Source organism: Trachurus trachurus (genome assembly GCF_905171665.1).
Source record: "Trachurus trachurus genome assembly, chromosome: 6".
Classification (NCBI taxonomy): domain Eukaryota; kingdom Metazoa; phylum Chordata; class Actinopteri; order Carangiformes; family Carangidae; genus Trachurus; species Trachurus trachurus.
The window spans coordinates 7,490,805-7,515,423 of record NC_139897.1 but is presented as its reverse complement, the minus strand read 5'-3'; the positions used below and the strand labels follow the sequence as shown (position 1 = coordinate 7,515,423).

The 24,619-nt window shown below is 40.2% G+C and overlaps 2 protein-coding genes across 2 annotated transcripts; both read right to left on the bottom strand.

The window, feature by feature from the left end:
• Positions 1 to 9,962: 9,962 nt before the first annotated feature.
• LOC310987060 (dispanin subfamily A member 2b-like) lies at positions 9,963 to 11,841 on the bottom strand. The gene is made up of 2 exons (XM_083973211.1): positions 10,997 to 11,841; positions 9,963 to 10,188 (listed from the first exon to the last, which is right to left on the bottom strand). Exons 1-2 carry the CDS (start codon positions 11,186 to 11,188, stop codon positions 10,051 to 10,053), a joined length of 330 nt encoding a protein of 109 aa, XP_083829337.1. The 5' UTR covers positions 11,189 to 11,841; the 3' UTR covers positions 9,963 to 10,050.
• Positions 11,842 to 11,987: 146 nt separating this feature from the next.
• On the bottom strand, positions 11,988 to 23,053 carry cat (catalase). Its single transcript, XM_083973210.1, has 13 exons — positions 22,895 to 23,053; positions 21,768 to 21,939; positions 21,293 to 21,403; positions 20,177 to 20,307; positions 19,886 to 19,990; positions 19,545 to 19,670; positions 19,269 to 19,460; positions 18,552 to 18,704; positions 17,940 to 18,078; positions 16,396 to 16,526; positions 15,012 to 15,119; positions 13,841 to 13,924; positions 11,988 to 13,117 (listed from the first exon to the last, which is right to left on the bottom strand). Exons 1-13 carry the CDS (start codon positions 22,958 to 22,960, stop codon positions 13,052 to 13,054), a joined length of 1,584 nt encoding a protein of 527 aa, XP_083829336.1. The 5' UTR covers positions 22,961 to 23,053; the 3' UTR covers positions 11,988 to 13,051.
• Positions 23,054 to 24,619: the final 1,566 nt, after the last annotated feature.

The following is a 24,619-nucleotide window of genomic DNA, read 5'->3' as shown; positions in this document are numbered from 1 at the left end:
GGCCCAATTGTGTTTCAGCAAAGGTGGGCCACGTGATTTTTCTCATATGTGGGCCACTTTATGCTCACATCCAGATTAGTCGAGGCTTACTTGCCGTATTTCGGCCAAAAGTGGCCCCAATGTGTTTCAGCAAAGGTGGGCCATGTGCGTTTTCTCATATGTTGCCCACTTTAGGCTCACATCCAGATTAGTCGATGCTAACATGCCGTCATTCGGCCAAAAGTGGCCCCAATGTGTTTCAGCAAAGGTGGGCCACGTGTGCGGAACCATATGTGGGCCACTATAGGCTCACATCCAGATTAGTCGATGCTAACATGCCGTCTTTCGGCCAAAAGTGGCCCCAATGTGTTTCAGCAAAGGTGGGCCACGTGTGCTAAACCATATGCCACTTTAGGCTCACATCCAGATTAGTCGATGCTAACATGCCATCATTCGGCCAAAAGTGGCCCAAATGTGTTTCAGCAAAGGTGGGCCATGTGTGCTGAACCATATGTGGCCCAGCCTTGGTTCACTTACAGAATAACGATTCCCTACTCTGCCACGTATTTGCCAAAGATGGGCCATATTTGTTTTGTGATATGAGGGCCGAATGTAGCATTTACCACATGGGTCAGTTTAGGCTCACATCTGTTTTGTGCGGGCCAGAAGAATGCCTACAGTGCCGGATTGTTGCCTGAAGTGGCCCACATCCGTATGCTATCTGGGTGTCGTCTTTTTAAAATCGCCTGTTTGGTTTTTGGTAATTTTCTCCAAAACCGCGGGCCCGATTTCAACCAAACCTTCTGCGTTGGACTCCCCTCGGACCCCCAGATGATATATCCGAGTTTGGAGAAATTTAAATTTTTGGTCAAAAAAAAAAAAAAATTTGGTCAAAAAAAAAACTTTAAACCAACACTAAGGAACTTTTCAACCTTCATAAAATATTTTCATAACTTTTGTGATGATACATCGACTTACAACAAGTTGAATGACACCTCTGTCATGGCCTGAGGGGGTCTGTATCTCTTTCTCTGGCACTAAGCAGCTTTGAGGAGCATGGTAGGAACCCTGCTCTCACGCTAGTGTTCATGGGAAATGGAGTCTTCCTTCACTTTCACTTTTGCGAGTCACAACAAGGAGGGAACAGGCAAAACGGCACTTTAGCAATGGATTATGTTTGTGTTTTCACTTTGAAATGATCCACTGGAAACAGAAACTTAGTTTTGATGTCTTTTGTTAATTTTAATGCAGGATATTTACAGGGCTTCACGCTAGTGTTCATGGGAAATTGAGTCTTCCTTCAGGCAAAACACTACCGCTTTGGTCCACAGGCGCCGCCAAACTCAACCAAAACTGAAAGTTCTTTAGTACTGCTTTAACCCGCGGAGTGGCTCTTTTTTCCAAAATGGCCTGAGCGGTTTTTGGTAATTTTCTCCAAAACCACCGGCCCGATTTCAACCAAACCTTCTGCGTTGGACTCCCCTCGGACCCCCAGATGATAAATCCGAGTTTGGAGAAATTTAAATTTTTGGTCAAAAAAAAAAAAAAAAATTGGTCAAAAAAAAAAAACTTTTCCCCTCGGAGTGGCTCTTTTTTTCAAAATGGCGTGAGCGGTTTTTGGTCATTTTCTCCAAAACCACCGGCCCGATTTCAACCAAACCTTCTGCGTTGGACTCCCCTCGGACCCCCAGATGATATATCCGAGTTTGGAGAAATTTTAATTTTTGGTAAAAAAAAAAAAAAAAAAAATGGTCAAAAAAAAAAACTTTAACCCGCGGAGTGGCTCTTTTTTTCAAAATGGCCGGAGCGGTTAATGGTCATTTTCTCCAAAACCACCGGCCCAATTTCAACCAAACCTTCTGCGTTGGACTCCCCTCGGACCCCCAGATGATATATCCGAGTTTGGAGAAATTTGAAGAAATTTTAATTTTTGGTCAAAAAAAAAAAAATTTTGGTCAAAAAAAATTTTTTAACCCGCGGAGTGGCTCTGTTTTTCAAAATGGCTTGAGCGGTTTTTGGTCATTTTCTCCAAAACCACCGGCCCGATTTCAACCAAACCTTCTGCGTTGGACTCCCCTCGGACCCCCACATGATATATCCGAGTTTGGAGAAATTTAAATTTTTGGTCAAAAAAAAAAAAATGTTGGTCAAAAAAAAAACTTCAACCCGCGGCTCTTTTTTTCAAAATGGCCTGTGCGGTTTTTGGTCATTTTCTCCAAAACCACCGGCCCGATTTCAACCTAACCTTCTGCGTTGGACTCCCCTCGGACCCCCAGATGATATATCCGAGTTTGGAGAAATTTTAATTTTTGGTCCAAAAAAAAAAAAAAAAAAGGTCAAAAAAAAAACTTTAACCCGCGGAGTGGCTCTTTTTTTCAAAATGGCCTGAGCGGTTTTTGGTCATTTTCTCCAAAACCACCGGCCCGATTTCAACCAAACCTTTTGCGTTGGACTCCCCTCGGACCCCCAGATGATATATCCGAGTTTGGAGAAATTTTAATTTTTGGTCAAAAAAAAAAAAAAATTGGTTAAAAAAAAAACTTTAACCCGCGGAGTGGCTCTTTTTTTCAAAATGGTCTGAGTGGTTTTTGGTCATTTTCTCCAAAACCACCGGCCTGATTTCAACCAAACCTTTTGCGTTGGACTCCACTCGGACCCCCAGATGATATATCCGAGTTTGGAGAAATTTTAATTTTTGGTCAAAAAAAAAAAAAAAAGGTCAAAAAAAAAACTTTAACCCGCGGAGTGGCTCTTTTTTTCAAAATGGCCTGAGCGGTTTTTGGTCATTTTCTTCAAAACCACCGGCCCGATTTCAACCAAACCTTCTGCGTTGGACTCCCCTCGGACACCCAGATGATATATCCGAGTTTGGAGAAATTTAAATTTTTGGTCAAAAAAAAAAAAATGTTGGACAAAAAAAAAACTTTAACACAAATATATCACTTACTTCTGCTTTAATGCAGATTTCACATTGCATATATTTTCATTATTGCCTTTGCTGCCTTCAAGGCTGATTGTAGAAAATAGTGCCTTGCAGGCTGATTATTAGGTTAATGCAGATTTCACATTTCATTATTGCCTTTGCTGCCTTAAATGCTGATTGTAGAAAATAGTGCCTTGCAGGCTGATTATTAGGTTAATGCAGATTTCACATTTCATTCCCTTTGCTGCCTTCAAGGCTGATTGTAGAAGCTAGTGCCTGGCAGGCTGATTATTAGGTTAATGCAGATTTCACATTGCATATATTTTCATTATTGCCTTTGCTGCCTTCAAGGCTGTTTGTAGAAACTAGTGCCTCGCAGGCTGATTATTAGGCTAATGCAGATTTCACATTTCATTATTGCCTTTGCTGCCTTCAAGGCTGATTGTAGAAAATAGTGCCTTGCAGGCTGATTATTAGGCTTATGCAGATTTCACATTGTATTATTGCCTTTGCTGCCTTCAAGGCTGATTGTAGTAGTGCCTCACAGGCTGATTATTAGGCTTATGTTGTATAATTTTCTGTGTTTAGATATGAAAAACGCATGCGAAAAAAACGGACTCAGTGTGCAAAGACCTTTAAGCTGGATTTCATTTGTATAAGTCTAGCATTTATTTTTAAGCAAAAACCTCTAGGCTACCTTTCAAATATGAGTTGTTTGCCCCATAAAAATTAACAAAATATAGGCTACATCCCTCAAATTGATACAGAGAGTGAGGCAGAATAGTGGTATTGAGGTAAGAAGCCTGATGTGGGCTAAGAAACTCTCGTATCACAACTGTATCGAACTGGATACATCATATCAAACCAAATCTCTTTGTAATTAAGTCATATCGTTATCAAATCATTTTTGAATCGCATCATATCGCATCGTATCGACAGGAGCTTCAGTGTATCGTTAATGTATCGTATCGGTGGCAGCGTATCGAGATGCGTATCGAATCGGCCTCAGTGGTGGAGATACCGTACTCCATAGGCTACTGCTCATCTGTACTGACCCAAGTGTCCTGAAGCCGCCACATGAAAAAGTTGTACGGGAAAAAATTATTTGATCTCTGTTCTTAGCCTGATTCATTGATGTTTGTATGCATGCGCGGGATTTGCTGTAAGATGTCTGTTCGTCGTTGTACACCATTGGATGTAGGCCTATGATGTAAACACGGAAGAACATCTCACAGCAAATCTGGTGCATCTCGTGCAGCCACTGGGAGCTACTACTAGAACAAAGCTAAAAACAGATTTCAAATTAATTTTTTCTGAACAACTTTTTCATGTGGTGGCTTCAGGACACTTGGGTCAGTACAGACGAGCAGTATGGAGGTATTTGGATGCTTCATAGTGTGTGTTTTGGACGATTCAAAAGGTGGCTCTATCCACTGCCATTATATGAAAATCCGTTGCCAGCCGGAACTCCAAAAGTGTTTTGATAACTCTGAAAGTTCTCCAAACCCTTCCTTGGCATGACAGTCAGATAATTGGTGAATTATCGATTTTGGGTGAAGTAGCCTATTTCTTTAATCTCTTATCCTACCAAAGCATGAGATTTTATGAATTGTACATGAAGGAGGATTTTTTTTTGTTACATTTTAGTTTCTCAAAATTCCAATATGTAAATTGAGCCTATTTGGAATCTACTGGATTAGAAGTGAGAATGGAGCCAGATTTGTATTCATTTATTTTATTTTCTTGTGACCGTCAATAATTCATCCGACCTATTTTTCCATTGGGACAACGTGGCCCTTTTCCTCCTGCTGGTCCTGCGAACCCTGGTTCACCAGGAAACCCTTTTGGCCCTTGAGGTCCATGTCGTCCTGGTGGTCCTTGAATTCCCACACCATTTGAATCATCATGAAGCTGAAGCTACAATATTCCCACAAAACCAGGACTTGTGTTTTTCCCCATCATTACAGAACAAAGTTTTCAGAATAAATCAATGAAGACAACTTAGTACTTTGTGATAAACAGGTTAAAACTCACAGTATAATGCAGGCTGAGCTGGTTGTGCTGCTTCTTCGCTGCTTGCTTCCAAACAGAAGTGGCAGAGCAAGCTGTCCTAGTCAGATATAAGACATCCAGTCCAGAGGAAATGAAAAGCAGGTGAAAATTATTTTTGTTGGATATGACACAGAATGTAAAATGACCTCTTCTTCTTCTCTCGCTTTTTTTTTCAGGCTAGCACAAAGTGCAAGAAGAAGGGAAAAAAATCCATGGAGCACCGATGGATAACTTTATATATCAAGAAATACGATGTTACAACCTGTGTAGTCTTATCTGTCATAAGAGATTACGGGTTAGCGGGCGCGTTTGTGTTGCGGTGCCACAGAGACGAGAGCTGGGACAGGCTCTGATCTTGCAAAGTTGGTTTTCAGCCAAGAGACGCTACATTGAAGGCAGAGGACCTCCATTCTCCCTGTAACAGGTTACAAATCATTTATTTAACCATCACAGTTATTCCGAAACTGTTTAATTAAGGTAAAAATGTTAAGGTGGAAATCCTGCATAGTACCTCTTGTTTTTTCCTGCAATGTTCATGAGTTCATCTTGACTCCTGAATGAGTGACAAAAAGATGTTGTCATTGATGGACACTTTATTGTTGCATGATATGCTTTAAGAACATCCTGGCTTGAATTCACCAGTAATAATGTCATGCTGAGTCAAACATGTCCTTAGTATGGACATTAGACAATACTGACAATGTTAATCATGGCTTTGAGAAATAAGAACATAAGATATAACAGATATAATATCTGAAAGCAAATATTTCATACATTCTTGCAGATCTTTGCAACATGAAGGTGAATTTCAAGATACAAAATGTGAAAAAAGTCAGGAGATACCAGAAGACCCTTCTACATCTGACAAATGATGTAAGCGTTCAGGGAGCAGTCAGGTGTCTCCTGCGGAGCGCCACTCTCTGACAGCAGGGTGCAGCCATTCTGAGGCTGAATTCTGATCCAGGCTGTTTTGTGAACGTCGCCAAAGAACTGAGTTAGAGCAGCGTTCTCCTCCTCATTCTGGGGCAGAGCCAGCTCTAAGCCTTGCTGGGTGCAGAACTCAACAGCCCTGGAGAAAGTGCCTCTCTCCTTGTAGGACACAAAGTATTTCTCACCAACTGTCTGCACGAAATCATAGGTCACAGCTGAAAGAAGAAAACAGAAGGTACACACACACAGTGAGCACAGTTCATCTAAAGGAGTTTACAAATTATTTTATTTCTATGACTCTGGACCAGAGATGGATGTAACAGGGTCAGTTGTAACACTTCCACTCAGGTACAATGAATCATCTGATTCACTCTGTATCTGCTCAGTTAAGTCCTTCTTTCATATGTGAAGAAGTAGCACCCTGTGGCAGGCACAGACAATTTTAGAAGGAAAAAACTAATTTTGAGGCAAGTATTTTTTTCCTCTCATTTTTGTCATAATCTCACCATGCATTTTCTTTCCTCTAGCATCAGAAAAATGCCACAGGAATATGTGAAAAGCACAAAAAACACGATTTTCATGGGAGGGGGTCTTTAAAGAGACAGACAGAAATGTAAAAAAAAAAAATGTTACAACCATCCCCGGTCTCCCCTTTTTAGCCCTGAACACTTTGTTGACCACTTTGTTCACCTTTTGCTGCAGTTAGAGCTGCAAATCTTTTGGGGTGTGTCTCTACCAGTTTGCACATCGCCACACTGCAATTTGTATTTATTCTTCTTTACAGAATAGCTCCAGTTCAGTCAGATTGGATGGAGAGCGTCTGTGATGAGCAGTTTTCAAGTCTTGCCACAGGTTCTCATTAGGATTTAGGTCTGTAGGACTTTGACTGGGCTGTTCTAACACATGGATATGTAAGGGATAATGTAGCCTATAGTTATGGAGAAATAAACCCCGACAGGATGTATGGATGTATGGTTATTTCTCCATTAACAACCGACCAACTATACATTATCCCACTTAGAACACGGCCTTTAAAAAATAATTAATTTGAAACAACATGTTGATCAAAATACGACTTTCATCGATTTATAATTGCATCATTTAGCGAATCTACAAAGACTCGCACGGCCTCTGTTTTGCTGAGCCTCCTCCCGTGCATTATGAAGCCTTTGATAATCAATCAGTGGATCGATGGATTACCATACACGTGTTATTATGATGTGTGTACACTGTATTGTGTGTAGTCGTATCTGTCATAAACATGAGATTAACTTCACTGTTTACGGGGTGCGTTTGTGTCGCAGTGCCACCGAGACGAGAGGAGAGCTGTGACACCGGGTCAGAGGCTCTGATCAGCAGGTTTGGTTTTCAGCCACGATGTGGAAGGAGCCTCCACTCTCCTTTTAACAAGTTAGAAGTAATTTATCTAACACCACTGGAGTCCCTAGCAACGGTCCGCTCAGCGGTGGTCTATCGAGAAATAAACACTGCACAATATTGGTGATTGACCAATCAGAATTGAGTATTCAAGAGGGCCGTGTTCTAAGCTTTGATGTATACCAGTCCATTGTAGCTCTGGCTAGATGTTTAGGGTGGTTGTCCTGCTGGAAGGTGAACCTCCATCCCAGTCTCAAGTTTTTTGCTGCCTCTTACAGCTTTTCCTCCAGGATTGCACTGTATTTAACTCCATCCATCCTCCCATTAACTCTGAGCAGCTTCCCTGTCCCTGCTGAAGAAAAGCCTACCTACAGCAGGATGCTGCCACCACCATGTTTCACCATGGGGATGGTAGTGTTTTGCATGTAGGCCAAAAAGTTCAATTTTGGTCTTGAACACCATGTACCAAGAACAAATGAATAAAAATGACAGCAGTTGGTCTACAGCAGCAGAGACGGTGTGATTCTGTTCCTATTGTGTGGGTTTCCTGTTCCAAACACAACAATATAATGCATCAATACAAAGAGTTTTGTCCTTCTCTAAATAAGTTTCTCTTCCACTGTGTGTCAACAAAGAACCTTAAAAAAGAAGACATAAAAGGACAGAAGAAGAGGACTTACCTCGTGCCAATTTAACAGTGGTCTTCCTTAAGGTTTCAAGGTCTTCGTTAATGGACACAAAGATATCTGGATCAAACAAATTACATCACCAAAGTTGCAGTTAGTTGGCACAAAAACTCCTGAATAGTCCAGAAATGTTAGTTGTGTTCTGTCAGTTCACTACTTTGGTCCAGACAGAAATATGTCAAAAACCAGTGTTTGGATTGTCAAGAAACGGAGCATTTACATTCATGTTCCCCAGATGATAAACCTCACAACTGGATAAACAAATCCAATCTTGATTCAACTCGTGTTTTTGAATGAGCCAATATCAGTTCTTGAAATCCATAGACTTTAGTTTTTGCATTTGCGTCTTCTCTAATGAATAATTAGTCCAACATGGATGTCCCCCTGAGGATCTATAGATAATACATTTTCATGTCAATTATTTTCAGGCTAGATTTCCATCTCTCCAACATGGTCAGCACTATAGCTGCAAAACATCAGCATGTGAGCATTATCACATATTATCAGACTGACAAAGCATTTAGCTACAGTAAATCACCTTCTGGACATATTCCAGGTTTTCCAGTCACTCCAGGTGGTCCATGAGGTCCACGTTGTCCAGCAGGACCCAGAGGTCCCGATGGACCTTTAGAGCAAATAAAGACACATGACTTAGAGTGTTAAAGTGTGAAACTGTTACAAAGTCACTATTCTCCAACAATTATGGAGTCAGAAAGGTTTGAGTTGAAGCTGTGAGCAAAAGTCATGGTGTATAAAAATGTGTATCCTCTAATGTGAATGAACAGCCATATACTTGAATGTCAGTTTTTCTTACAAATAAAGAATAAAGAAGACCAAAATAAACTGGCCCTACCCACCGGGAAAACCTGGTGCACCAGCAGCCCCAGTTGGTCCAGGAGGCCCAGGTATTCCACGATCTCCCTTTTGACCTGGGAAGCCAGCAGATCCAGGTCGTCCTGGGAGTCCCCCCTGACTGTAGCCAATGGGAGCCACAATGCAGAGGATGCAGTATAGGAGACACACCCTCATCTTCTAAATGCAGGACTAAAAGAGAAGTTCCCTGTTTGCATTCTGCATCACAAATATATCACATGAAACTCTAAACCAATTAAATCAAAGTGGAGAAAGTTAAACCAAAGCTATCAATGTGATGGTGCTCCAGTAGTTAGCTGCTGCTCAGAAGACTTTTTCAATGCAACAATATAGTAAACAGTGAAACGTCAATTATATCAACAAGTATTAAATAGCACTAAAGCACAAAGTGACTCACTGGTAAATGAGGAGCTATCTGCAGGCTGCGCTGCCTCGTTGCTGCTTCCAAGCAGAAATGACAGAGAAAACACTTGAAGAATACAAACAGTCCAGTCCAGAGGAAATGAAAAGCAGGTGGAAGAATGGTGTTGTGGGATATGACACTGAAAAAAGTTGAGTCAATGAGCTTCCTTTGAGTCTGAGCTATTGTGTTTTCTCTAAAACATCTTCAAATCACAGATGACAAAAGGCTCTCTGCTTCAATTGTGTTGATCTGTAACCCAGAGACACAGAAAGTGAATGTCTTGTGCCAGGTGTTGTTTAAAGCCACACAGTAAAATATCTACGGTATGTATTCAATTGAATACTAAACCCTATTAGTATGATAGAATGGAGGATGTACATAAGTTAAAATAGAAAAAGGTCTGGTAGGTTTTTGTTCTGTGATTTCACCTGATGAATGAAAATGCTTGTTTGCAGATTACATGTCATTCATAACCTTTATTTAAACTCAGAGATATATTGAGGAGTAACCTCATTTACAATATAGCCAAGATGAAACACAAAACATAAGGACAGAAGACAAAACATTTGAAACATACAAAAGCGTAACAGAATACCAGAAGTATACCGGCATCACTCAGAGTTTGTATACAGTGCATGGAAACACAGATAAGCACACACAAATTAAACTTTCTTTTGTTGACTATTTAACCACTAATGAGGACAGGAAATCTGATTCACAGCAAAGTACAGCACGCAAATATGAAACATGGATGATTCTATTTAAGGCCTCTATCCTCTATTTTTTCTTGAGGAAGAGCTAATAATAGTATCTGTTTACTTGAGCATCTATATAATGAAGTATATGGTAATTGTGATAAAAAAGACAGCAGAAACCAACACTGTTGCCACGATGTTGAAGCAGCAAGCAGTTGAGCCGTATTTTCGCGCACCCTCCAGGTCGCCAATCATCTTCCGGTCTCTGGACTGAAAAGACAAATGCACATGTCCACGATGCAGGTTTGATTTAATTGCTTTCTCCTTTTCCCTTTTCTATTCCCCCATATAATGTTGTGCACACAATTATTCTATCCTTTTGATTCTTTGTCCAAAAGATTTACAGTATGATTAAATTATCTCCTGTGTAAAAACCAGTTAACATTTGAACATAAACATCAATGTTGCTGCTGGTTTGAGAAAAGAAGCAAAAAGTTTGGTAGCAGAGTGCAGGTAAATTTAGTATTGATAGTATAGAAGTAAGGATGGTATAGGATGTTGTAAATGCTGTGCTGTCCTGCCATCTAGTGGAAAAGAAATACCTGTCTGTAGATTATCAGATTATTGTTTTTGAGGTAACTGTGCTATCTGAATGGAAGATTTTGTTAAATGTAGAAACATGAACCCAACACTGCCTACACAATCTCCTGTTTATGAGGATAAACAGCAAAACATGATTTGTATATTCTGAACCAGAGCATTACTTATGTACCAAAACCCTATGTGCTTATCCTGACACATCTTTCATTATTAATTACATTGGCATTTTGTCCCCTGAGAGAGCTTTAATTGGATATTTAGTAAAAAATGAGCAGTGCTGAAGTTCAGGTTCAAGGACTCACCTCTGAAGCAGGAGGACAGAAGACACACAAGAAGAAACTTTGACTGTTGCGTTGCGTTCAAAATTATCACGTTTGTTGAATATTCCTCAAATTGTCCTTGTTTCCATTAAAATGTGCCAAAACACAATATAAAAGGTTATAATTAACAGGTAATTAAATGTTGAATATGAACTCACCTTGATGGAATAGATGAGAGCCACCAGTCCCAGGCAGAACGGGTTCATGTAGACCAGGGAGAAGAGGGACCAGATGACATGGTCGGAAGGGGGCTCAGCGGGGACATTTACAGTGGTGTGATGAACCGCTGTAGGTACTCTGTCCAGGGGGCCCCCCGTACTGCCCCACCTGCAATAGGACAGCCTCACCATGGTAATCTGCAGGGTTCATCACTGTGAGCTCGAAAGAAGTCTGGAGTAAAGTGTCACTGTTGATAGGATATTGATTTCTTTTTGAAGGGTATGGGGGTGGGACCAGGGCTTTTTACTTCCTATAAAAAAAAAGCTGACCACACTTTGTATATGTGTGTGTGTATGTGTGTTGGCTGGACACAGGGCTGTCACTGTAACTCTTATCCCTACAGTGATAGCTCTTTTGAGTTCTTCCTGATGTATCCACTGTATGAGTATTTATTTACACATTTTTTGTTAACACTGTATCATCTGAGAACATTGAACTGAATTGAAATGAAAACTGTCAGCAGGAAATGGGCGCATTCATATCACTTTATGAAGTGTAATTGGCAGCACCTTTCGAGGTACATATGATGTCAGGTATACGATGGCTCAGCCTCCCCAGCCTGCACGGATAAGCAGTATAGAGACTATGGATACGTAGATGGATGGATTTGTAACACAGACTTGGTCTTGGCAAAGTAAGATATTCTAGATCAGTTTCTAATCTAGAAACTGAAACCCGTGGTTCAGGAGCTGGTTTGTGTTGGTGTACTAGGAAACTACAGGAGGGTGCATTCAAAGGCTCAGTGTTTTACCTAATGATTATGACTATGTAGTGTTTGCAGGAAACTATCAAATGTTAGATGAAATCTGTTGGACTGCTATTTGATGCAGACTGCAGCTCAATTACACCTCAGTTCCATTTCAAAAACTATAGTGAAAGACTGAGACATACTCAAGTGTCCTTGTAAAAAAAAAAAAGACAAATCACAGAGACAGTTGAAAGCTACCGATAGCTTTGATTAGAAATGAATACAGGCATTAAGTACACTCATCTGAAAGAGCTTTACAACTTGAACATTAATAATAAAGAAAAAGGATCAGTTTAAAAAAAAATGGTATCAATTAACATCCAGATCAAGAACAGTTCAAAGTTTACAAATACATGTTATCAGGTTACACGGACAATTCATATTGGACGGTTTTATATTTGTATTTTGTGGGGGGGGTGTACGGTCGGTTCACAGGATGAAATTGACCAACATGATACTCTTCAACTTGATGACTTGGTCATATACTCCAGATGAGATGAAAAATGTCTTCATGTGACCAACTGACCGTTTTGTCCAAACAGATTAGCTCAGATCAAAGTCATCTATGATATGGTTTTTGTACAAAGAAAGGCACAGAAAAGTGATTTGGTTGTAAAGTAACTCTCATTATGAAACAAGCTCTTCATGAACTCAATATATGATGAGACATTCAGGCGCCCTAAATAAAGCAAAACACTTTGAAGCGATTTCTCATTGCCACTTCTATTAACCTCAATGTAAATATCCTGCTTTTCATAGTTTTAATTGCTGACTGTAGTGCATTCATTGTGAGTGATTCAGTCAAGTGAGAGATACTGCCAAAAGTCATCAGTGTCCAAAAACAAAGGCAAAGCTGCACACTGCTATAATAGCTGGATTTGGATCAGAACAATCTAGTAACGTAGTAGTATACACAAAACCTGAGGAATTATTGGCAACAATCATCAGTCTATCTCACAGCAGGTGATAATGAAAAATATTATATTACATTTAAAATACTCACTGCCTTATATGTGGTAAATGGCATATTTTTTGAAACTGCTTTTCAATTGAGACAAATTTACCACATCAGGTTTTAAATTACACCTCTTGTTTGGATTGAATTAAAAAGTTAGTTAACCCCAGCCAGCCATACAAGGTTATTATTTTATAATGTCTACTATCGTTGCGGTTGCAGTCGTAATCATATAAGTGCGTTTGTTGTCAGAGAGATGAGGAGGGTTACCGCTGACAGACACTGAAGGCATTACATCTTGGAGGCTGCAGCGATGGCTGAGGCTCCTGGACGGCTGTAAACCCGCACATTTGAGCTCTGTGGGAAACAAAGAGAGAGATGGAATCAGCTGTTTTTATTTGCAGAACACACACATACAGTGTAACAATGAACACCTCGCTGTATCAGAAACAAAATCTCACTCAGTGAAGCAATGTAACTAACTTCTGCATGATCTCACCATAAGGCTAAAGCTGATCCATACTTAGAATGATCTGTTTTCGATAAAGTTTGGAAGGGCAACCCTTATTATATCAGAGAACATTTGAAAATACTCATGAAACATCTACTCTGACTTGTTTGTGAATCAAACTTTCGGCATATTCCAATATTATTAAAAGCCAGTTTATACCAGTCTTAAAACATTAGTTCAACACTACACACTGAGGCTGAAGGATAAGTGAGGTTTTTTTTTTTTTTAATTCTGACTTTTTAAGGAAATAACCAAAAATTTCAAATTCATCTTCTGGAGAACAATAAGTATCTACATTTATACTGTGATCCATCCAATCCAATAGTTGTCTAGACTAGACTAGACTAGACTAGAATAGACACATGTCACAGAGGCATCAAAGTCTTTACCACTGATTCAGTGTCAAAGAAATGTCGTGACAGTGCCAAAGGCTTTGTCAAGATTCACTCTGAATCAAAGTGAATGGACACATTGACAGATGGACAGATGGACAGGCCACAGTTGTGTCTATAGGAGATACATGAACAAAGGATGGAAACTGTCTCCAGCTGCAGTGAGGCTGTGTTTACCTTCTGGGCATCAGCATTGTGCTTGTTCAGAAGGGTCTGAACCCTGTTTCCATAGTCTGGATGGACCGCCTTCAAATTCTCCACCTGTGGAAAGAAGCAGACAAAGCTTCTCACTATAATTGTCTGCCAAAAAACACACTTCTCATGAGCGTTGTTTTTTTCCATTATCCTTTCACCTGTTTGAGGTGTTCAGGGCGTTTTTGAAAAAAAAAAAAGCTGTGTCACATATTTCAGTGCACCAATCCCAGTCTGTTTGCTTGTGTGTTTGGTCCCTGTTTTAAGTTTTATTCCTATTTATGTCTTTAGTAGTGTATCCATTAAATAGAATGTTTTTTAGTTACTGTATAATAATAAGTTTAACCCTCTGTAATGGTTGCCATCACCTTTGGTTGATGTTTTCATGCAATGAAACTTGTAGCCTGAACACAGCACTAAGTAAAGAACTTGCTTTGGGGAAGTCAATGCTTTTGCACAAAGCCACAGAGCTTCATATTATGGTTGTGAACTACAGAGGGGTGTGAGTGGAGGAGGCACAAAAAAAAGCTATTGTTGCTACTTTTAAAATCTCTGGTGGTTCGCTGTAGGTGTACTCTGACGGATAAATCCAAGTATGAACCCAATAAATATGGATCATAGTTGAAGAAAGTGGTTGATGTGCTTCTGTCACATTTAAATTAAAATACTTTGCACAGTTCAATTCTTGATCCCGTCCTTTATCTCTTTAAGATTAATTTTCTCAGTAGTCCAAGAAAAAAATTATAATTACTACTATATTACACTATACTACACTGCATGTCTTCATATACAACCACATTGATTTTGTGTTGTTCTCCTGTTTTTTTTTTTTTTTAAATCTTTTTTAACGGTTTGTTTTAAAGTTCGTTTTGAATTCTTTTAACATTTGAATGTTTGTAAAACACTTTGAAACTGCTGTTTGTGACCTACATTTTACTCACAACCACATAGCCACAAACATTTCGAGCACCAACCACTGCACATGTGGTTTAATGAAGCTCTGAATTGCAGGAATTGGTTCACCAACCTGATAGTTATTGATAGCCATTACCCTTATAAAAATGTATTTAAAAATTAGATCTTAGAAATCTTTTGCCATAGCCTCACGCAATCAAATACATTTTTTTTTAGATTTAGATTAGCACCACAGACTCACCATGCGCTTCTGGATGAAGAGCTGGGCTCCCTTCAGGGCCCCTGCCATATTCTGGCACAGTCTCTGGCGCTCCTCTTCATTCAGCACTTGGGTGTAAAAGGCACAAACCTGCAATCACACACAAAGACACAAGCCGACAGTCATCACAGTGACTGAACTGAATGAACTTCACTTGAGTATGCTTCACATAGAATTGGCAGTTTTAAAAAATCTGTGGCCCCGTTTCAATGATCCAGTCAGTGTCCTGCACACACTGATGAGTCAGGACCGAATGACCACACACAGATGAACAGTGTACCAATTAGCTTGAATAATAATCACAACGGTGTAGTCGAGGTGTGCATTGTAGGACATGCTGTCCTTGAAGTCAACATGTGCATGTGTGTTTAACATCTTGCGGCCCCCACCCCTCCCCCTCAAGAAGCTTGTGCTTCTCGTCAGGCCATCATCGTAAATAAGAACTTGTTCTTAATTATTCTGCCTGGTTAAATACAAAAAAGGGGCATGTATTCACAATGACCTGTAAATACAATAATATCACAATACAGCATGTCATGGCAAACGTGTTAGGAAACATCTGTCAACAAAAACAGTCACTCTACCCACAAAACAATTGTGGTTGTTTTGGGCTAAGCAGTGGACAGGAAGTGTAAAATGGGTTTAAACAGCATTTTTTTTTTTGCTGAGGACAGCCGATGAGATGTAATAGATAACTATATTTCTTTCCAGCGAGGTGAGAAGATGTTGCCTCAATCACCGTGTTGGAACAGATGTAGACAGCCTGGTTAATCTTATTTGAATGAATGTTGTGCACGGCTTTATCCAAAGAGACACTTTTCTTGGTTGAGATGTGGTTTTGGAAAAGTTAAAAAAAAACAAAAAAACATAGATGCATCACGCAGCCTCTCATGCCAACCGAACACGGTTTGCACTGTGCCCACCACGTTGGGCCATGGCTGAGATGCCATCACAGCGCAGGGCAGTATGTTCTGGCGCCGTGGTAGCACATACACACTGAACAGGTTTGCCGCCGGCTGCCTGCGCTTTGCGTGTTTGGTGTGAAACGGGCTTCAGGATACGTTGTGTCCAAGTTGCATTTACCTCATGCACACTGTTTGACCCTTTTTTAAACTTCAAATCTGCAGAAAAGCTCATAAAACCAAACAAAACTGATTTTCTCTAATGCATTTCAGTGGACGTCCAGGCAGACAATGTCCAAGACAATGAATGAGAATGTCTATAACCACTGTGATGATTGAGGGATGGTCCAATTTTGTGAGTTGTCAGCATCAAAGCAAGACTCACCTTTATGGCATCATTAAGGTTCTGTACATTTGGGAAGCATGGCACAAACATGCAGATAAAAGTGGTGGTTTATATTAACCTGTGTGGTGTTGTCTTCGTCTGAACTGTTCCAACGGCCCACATCTGGAGACACCTTGAACTTGGACTCCACAAACTGAGGCTGGGTTTCTGGTGCACTGAAGCTGTTGGGATAGTAGTTTGGAGCTCCACCTAGAGGCCAGACAGACCAAACACAGTCATGTTGTAGGGACGGAAATGGGCAGTTTAATTCTGTACAACACTTTCCAGAGACAACTGAAAGAAATGAATCAGTACAGTGAGTGAATCTAGTTTCTATCAATCTGATATTTAACTAGGAGCCATTGAAGCTGCTGAAGGACAGGAGTGATGTGATTCATGGTGATGAGTCAAGCAGCTGAGGTCTGCACTAGTAATAAAGGTGTGCTGTCATATAGTTGTACAAAAGTTACTCATCCAGTCTATTCATCTATCTATCCGCAGTAGTATGGGTGGATAAAGGAGTCACTGTCATTGCTGATCATTTTTTCAATTAAGAGGTTAAATGACCAAAAATAGAGTCTATGGCTCTGCTCTGAAACACTGAGGTTTACTGTCAGGAGCTTCCTGCCTTGAGTGCGACATAATAAGGCCTTGTTTTTGGGATCATTGATATATTATGTTTAACATGTTGAAGCCAGGTACTGATAAATCATGTTGAAATACTCTGATAGGTTGGTACCGTGTCAAGTAGTCTGCCTCAAATGTGACATCACTCATGGTCACATTTTGTTGTAATTACTATTTTGTCAGCCCGACTGGTGACCTGTCCATTATCACTTCCGGTTCCCTCGTCTGAAAAGTCAATAACTTTTTTGAATGGGATTTTGGTAAAATATCTCAAATTAGGTCTCTGGTTATCAAAAGCTTTTAAAAGCAAGTTTCAGGTTTTGTTCTTTTTTTTGGGGGGGGGGGGGGCTTTTATTGCCTTTAATTGATAGTGCAGTCGAGAGAGACAGGAAAACATCATCACCCCCAAACAAGCCAGAGTGTTCTTTTGGATGTTATTTTATGTTATATATAGCTTTTCAACAAGTAAAAACAGTCCAAATTTCCCCATTATACAATATTTTTTTAAATAAACAGCCAAAATCAGTGGAGAGCTTAGTGGTTGTGACGTCAGTCATGTGACCATGTAGTAGTCCGTTGAAGCCTAATGTTAGCTGTTTACTTCTGGCGAGCGCATTTAAGTTTCAAATACGGTATAAAAGGTGTTTAGAGTTTAGAGTTTATTTATTTAGCACACAAATTTCAATGGTGCAAGGAGGGAACGAAGCCGGTTGGCTTGTACATAGGTTCCACCCCTATATTCTGACATAATCCAAAACGCAATGCAAAAATCCCGTTCACTTTCTTTTCTGGGAACCAGCGCAATGCTAAACTTCTGGGTTTTGACGTCAGCCCTGGCACACTATGCATTCTACCTGGTGAGACACCTGGGAGCTGCTATATTATACAGTAGATTGAATAAAAAAAGATGAATTTATGTGCTCTTAAAGTAAGGCCCGGTGTCCATCCTTGTTATTGTACGCAGAATACAGACCCACGTAATAATCTATGACTTACCTTGGTTGTCAAACATACACATGGGACCATCACGCTGGTAGTTGGACACACGGGCCCTGAAGGGACAGTTGACTGGGAGCTGCAGGTAGTTGGCTCCCAGCCGGTGTCGATGTGTGTCTGGGTAGGAGAAGAGACGTCCCTAGACAAAGACATGAGAAAAGACAGGGCATGTGGATCTCTGTACTGTCAAATAGGCGATTCACACTAATAAGATGGTTTATGGTCTGTTAGAAATAAGAGCATCCAACTTAGCATTGCTGTTATAAATGTTAAGTTTCAATTCATTATTTTATGTTCTGTTGGGTACTTTTATTGTGAAAAGTCCTTAAGAGGATGTAAAGGGGTGTAAGCGGATGTATGTGGTTCTTTACGGAAGAAAAAATTTTCAGTTTGCTTGTCTCGGTTCAGGGCATGTGTGCAAAGTAGCGTTACACCAGGAACCCAGAGAAGTTGTTGTCATGTAATAGATGAGCTGAAAAAATGTATCCAAACAATAGATGAAACAAGGTGCCAGTTTTTAACAGGAAATTATGGGATCACACATTTTAGTGCAATAGGAAAGTATAGTTTTCTATAGAGAGCTTAATCATTTGTTTAAATCTGCTGTGCTACCTGCAGCATCTTGTCGGGGCTCGGCTCGATGCCTGGTGGCATGTTGCTGGGGTCAAAGGCCGACTGCTCCACCTCTGCAAAGTAGTTGACTGGGTTCCTGTTGAGAACCATTCTGCCAACTGGGATCAATGGGTACTCCTTATGTGACCAAACCTGACAGAGAATAAATACTTAGTTAGCTGTGACAAGAGCTTTCCCACCATTCAACCCTTCAGCCCAGGGGACATGCAATTCATTCATAAGTGGCTTCTTCCACCAAGACATGAAACGGCAATAAAAAAGTTCTACATGCTCATTAAAAGATCAAAGATATTTCCAACAAGTTGTAGCTACTTTGTCTGTGTTTTCCACGTTGTTGTCTAATCATTTTTGTTGAGCAAAAATTTTTTTGTTGATTATATACATATAATTGATGGATGATAGCATTTACTAAGATCACAGCAATTTTAACAACATTCTTAACATTTCCAATCACCTCTCTTTTTTATAACTCATTATAAATAAATGTATTAATAAAGTCATTCTCATTCTTATATCACAGTGTCTTGGAGAGACGGTCAGTCATAATTGCAAATATTGCTGTCAAACTAGAACCAAACTAGTGATAATGTCAACAGCTTCACATAATAAACACATTTCAGTATTCTGCAACAGGTTATACAATAATTACATCTAGTGTTTACTTCCTTCATAACCTGCTGCAGAGGGATGCTGTACCTTGGTCAGATCAAAGGGGTTGAACTGGAATTTCTCGGCCTGCTCAAAGGTCATGACCTGGATGTAAAAGGTCCAGGATGGGAAGTTGCCATTGGCGATGGCATTGAACAGGTCTCCAATTGCATAATCTGGGTTGTTGGCTGCCAGCCGGTCTGCCTCCTCCACTGACAGATTCTTTATTCCTTGATCAGTCTGGGAAAAATGACATGGAACAGAAGTGAGCGATGCAAAATCGCAGGAGGATGATCTACAGAGTTAACCTGGGCTCAAACTGACCTTGAAGTGGAACTTGCAGTAGACGCGCTCTCCATTAGCATTGACCAACTTGAACGTGTGAGAGCCGTAGCCGTTCATGTGACGGTAGCCGTCAGGTAAACCTCGATCACTGAACAGGAACGACACCTGCACACGGAACATAGGACAGAAGACAAGGTAATGTAAAATAAGTATAATTACAATAGGGCAAATGCTTCTGAATTCTACAATAGGAACAGCACACTGAAATACTAAATGACTTCAGGATATTTGCTGCATTTTATAGAAACAGTCATGTCAAGAACCATGAACTGCTGAATCTTTCTTTTTGAGATACTTCTCTGCAACACTGCAGCAGCTACCTGATGCAGGCTCTCAGGCCTCAGGCTCCAGAAGTCCCACACCATATCAGGATCTTTCATATGGGTTTGTGGATTGCGCTTCTGGGAGTGGATGAAGGACGGGAACTGCATGGAGCAAAAATCACAGGTCAGCATGAAATATTTCACACTTTGGTAAAAATGTTGTGAAACCGATGTTTGTATCCGCAATAGATTCAATGGCTTAAAACCGCTTCTACACAGTCTTTACAGTTATTTTCATGTTTGAGACAAAACTTTTGATTGTTCAGCCGTAGCACTGAGCCCACTCACCAGCAGGGCATCCCTGATGAAGAAAATGGGCGTGTTGTTGCCCGTCAGGTCCCAGTTGCCCTCTTCAGTGTAGAACTTGACAGCGAAGCCTCGGGGGTCTCGCACAGTGTCTGCAGATCCCGACTCCCCCGCTAGAATAAAATGCAAATGAGAGATTATATTACCCTCCTATTGGCCAATTCATATTAATTAATAAGCACTGCACACACTGATTGTTCTACAAGACAAGTTAAAGTTATTTAATGATTGGCTTATTTAGATAAAGATAACTGGCATAATTATTTCAGTTGTTTAAAAGAAAAGAAAAACAGATTGTGATGACACCCTGTTTCTTAAATGCTTTTTGTTAAAAAATGTTGTGTTTAATTTACTTGAATGACATTTTAAGCTTCATTTCTCTGACTATTTTAGTCTGGGTTAGAATAGAAGCATAGGTGTTTGGAGCTGTGATCTCAGCTGGTACCAGTGCCACCTTCACTTTCAAATACCACTCATACAGTACTAATCTTCTTGACCATGCGAGCCAGTGAATGTACACGCCCAACCCACAACCCACCTGTGGAAGAAAGATAACACATATGGTGCCCGTTTCATACAACTAACAACCATAAAAACAGTTTACACTTTAACTATAAGTGGCCTTGTCATTTAAAAAAAACAAAAAAACATGAAATCAAAGGTTATAGTTCTGTACGTGATAGAAATCTTTAAAGATTGATATCATGTTGGTGTGAACATGCTATTAAGGTGTCCTTACACCATGATGCCAACTAATGTGTGGGTTCTGCTGTGGCAGGGAGTCAGCATCTGTGTGTAGTTAAACACAGAGGTTGGCACTGGCAGCCCAATGAGAGAAAACAAGACACCAAGTAAATACACCAGTTGAAGACCAGTGTATTAACCTGCTATATTTTCCTGATAAAAGAGCTAAATCACCAAGGCAGGAACAAGATGAAACAACAAAGAAGCAGAGCCACAAATAGTTAAAAATGTTACTGATCGTAGTTTTTTTCCCAACCTACCTCTTCTACAGAAAGAAATATGGCCCAGGTTTAGTAGTAGAACAAGAACAATGTAAGAAGAATCATGGTTTATCACAAATCACATCACTCTTACCCACAGTGGAGAAGCGGACACCGATAGGTGTAGTTTTGCCAACATGCTCAAACACCTTGGCCTTGCAGTAGCGACTAATGTCATGAGTCACCTCAAAGTAGCCAAAAGCCCCTGCATCAGAGGGAAAAAATTCAAGCATCAGTTTAGACATGTCTGGTTTAAATATTTGAAGCTAACTGCTTGGTATAGCCAAGAACAGAAATGCCACTCCCCCAGAGGAGAACAACAAACATGGCTTGTTCAATATCTGTCCTGTCTGTGACCTTGATCTGCAAAGCTAGCAAAGATTAGCATTTAACTGGAGTTAATCCACAAGCAAGAATGGCTGTTCATACTTTTCTGTCAGTTACTGCTGATGAAATATCTTCAACAATATGCTTTCTGTGACAGGAACCATGCTACATTATTTAGTACCCTACTGTGTAGTGTAATGTTATGTTGCATAGGAGAAAACTGATGGCCGCTCAACACTCACCTGCACCTTTGGCATGCACCACTCTCTCTGGGATTCGCTCCCTGTCAAAGTGTGCCATCTCGTCTGTGAAGACCACATCTTGGACCAGAAGTGGGCCCCGGGGTCCTGCAGTCTGCAGGTTCAGCTTGTCTCCAACAGGATGGCCGGCCCCAGTGGTCAGAGTGTCTGGCCTCTGATGTAACCAACACCAGATTAAAAAAACAAAACATGTATATAAGATGCTTATGTCAGACCAATTACAAAGAGCTCCATGTGTGCATGTATCATAGTCTACATGCTGCAAATAAGAAGGTTTTTAGTTCATGCATTAAATGTCCATTAATTGTCTTGACTGCAAAACCATTGGAGGCCAGGCCAAGGAGTCTACAATTACATCTTCAAAGGTCTTGTTTTGTTATTGACAAAACCAAATGATCTAAGACTAATTTCACAACTGGAACAAATAATCCAAACTGCTACATTCTCATCACTAATGCAAGCATATTTCTGCAGCTAGCACGGCACTGGTGGCGAAAATCTATGGTGTCTACGAAATTAATGAGCGAATATCAAATGATCCAAAATCAAAGAGGCATCTCCTTGTCTTTATTTTCCACAGCTGTAAATTATTTTCAGACGGTGAACTCTACTTGACACTAGTTGTTTGCTCTATTGTGCTCTGGTTGCATAACTGACAGGGTTGAAGTTCAACTACCAACATACCACTGGACAGTGACCTACTTCATATCTCCACACTAACGCACTCACCCTAAAAGCCTTCCAGCTGTGTTTATTTACTGAGAAACGGCGCGTGCTTTCTTATGTGAGAGGCCAGTTTAGCCCTGTAACGTTAGCTAACGGCTGTCAGCGGTGGGCTCTGTAGCCCGGTGCAATAACGAATATATATATATTAAAAAAAACAGTTATCAAAACAGTTTAGCTAGCAGCACTAACCTGACAGGGAAACTTTTATTAACGTGTCTGCAAGTTCATGCTTCAGTGTTAGACGCTATCTTGCCCGAAAAGACAGCTTTCTGGTGGGGGCGTTAGGTTAGCTGCTGTGAGCTGTTTGTTACCCTGAACGACCTCTCACCCATTTACCCCAAGTCAGGCAGCGCAACGCAGCAAAATGCAGGGCACATACAGACCTGAGAGGCTCTGTTCTCCTTCCATATCTTCATCTGATCCGTGGTTTTATCTCTGGTGTCAGCCATCTCGACGTTTGGACCACACACAGTACAGGAGATGTTGTGGAGAAATGCCTTATCGTTTGTCCCGATGCCTGAAAAGTCCTTCCTGGACCTGGACTTTGCTCGATGTAACCCCGCCCCCCTGGTTTCCCCCTCCTCTGATTGGCTGAAAACAGGAAACTGACCTACTTTTGAGACGAGACGAGAGAGCACCAAACCAAAGATCGTCTATTGTCATGACTCAGTGTCGCATTGATGCTTTGCCCAGTTTTCCCCAAAAGCCTTACTCAAAGTTAAAAAAAAAAAAAAAAAAAAAAAAAAACAGAATATAAACTAAAATAATTCAGATCTCAGGACATTTTATTTCTGCAGAGTCACTTGACAAAATTGAGGACACTAATTTCTGAAAAATTTGAAAGAGGATCAAATCATGTAGCCTAGACCAAATAAAGTGATGTGGGCTGTTGACTAAAGCTCATGAGCAGTTGCCATAGGCAGTTGCCCACATTTTTTTGGTGAGAAATGAGAAAGCTACAGTGTATAATGTATAACTGCATTAGTTTAATTTCTTAAGAGATTTGACTGATGCTGTGAGGTATAAATTGCCATTTTGTCCTGTACACTTTACAATTAATTAGTAGGCCTAGGCCTACAACTGCCGACTCAGCACCAGGACACAGGCTATAACCAGGTTTATAACAGTTTTCTCACTGAGAATTATGGGTATTTTTACTTGTGGAGTTCAATTAAATCTGATTAACCCCAAACACAGTGGAAGTTTTTGACTGTTGAACTCTTCTTTGGCAGTACAGAGAAAAAGGGGCAGGTGAGACATCGTCCTTTTTTTTAATCTCCTCTCAGATTCCAACAAAGGTAAACAAGTGGTCAGACAGTTACTGCTGAATTGCTTTTATTTCAAACAGCATTCACACAATACACTGTATTCTTGAGGCACATTCACATCAAGTGCTAAATAACATCATGCATGGTCAAATGTAGGCTACAGCTTTGTTGAACTGAATGCAAATGCTGATTGTAAATGAAAATATTGCTTCATTATTTGGCACAGTAGGAAACATTGTCTATTACATGACCACAGGTGTGTTATGTTTGGACTGATTTTCAAAGTGAGGTGAGGAGTGTGGTCAGAACAGAAGAATAGATTATGGTGGGGGAAGAAATCACAGCAATGAATGAGGCTGATGATAGCCTACTTTTAGCAGATATTTCACATGATAATTCACATTCAAAAGTTACAACAAAACATCACTATTGCACAATGTTTTAAAGAATACCTCAGACAGATAAAAATCCACCTTCTGACATCCTGACTTTTACAAGACTCTTGTCACATTAGCAGTAATACGAGAAAAGCTAAAATGAGTGTGACAAGGGTCTGGCAAAAAAAAAAAAAAAAAAGAACTACAGATTCAATTCAGAATACCAAGGTGTCGCCTCTAACGTAAAAGAAAGTGTAAACCCTTTCAAAGGGGTTAGTATACTTTATATCACATGTTAGATTCCCAGAGGTGTTTTAATATTAATTCTTTGATGAGCAACAGTATCTGTGTTAATTATAGTGTTGTATGACGTTGGACTTTGAACAATGAAACATGATTTGCATCCAGAATTAAGAGGAAAAAATGTCAATGAGGAGACTGTTGTAATAATACTATTTACACT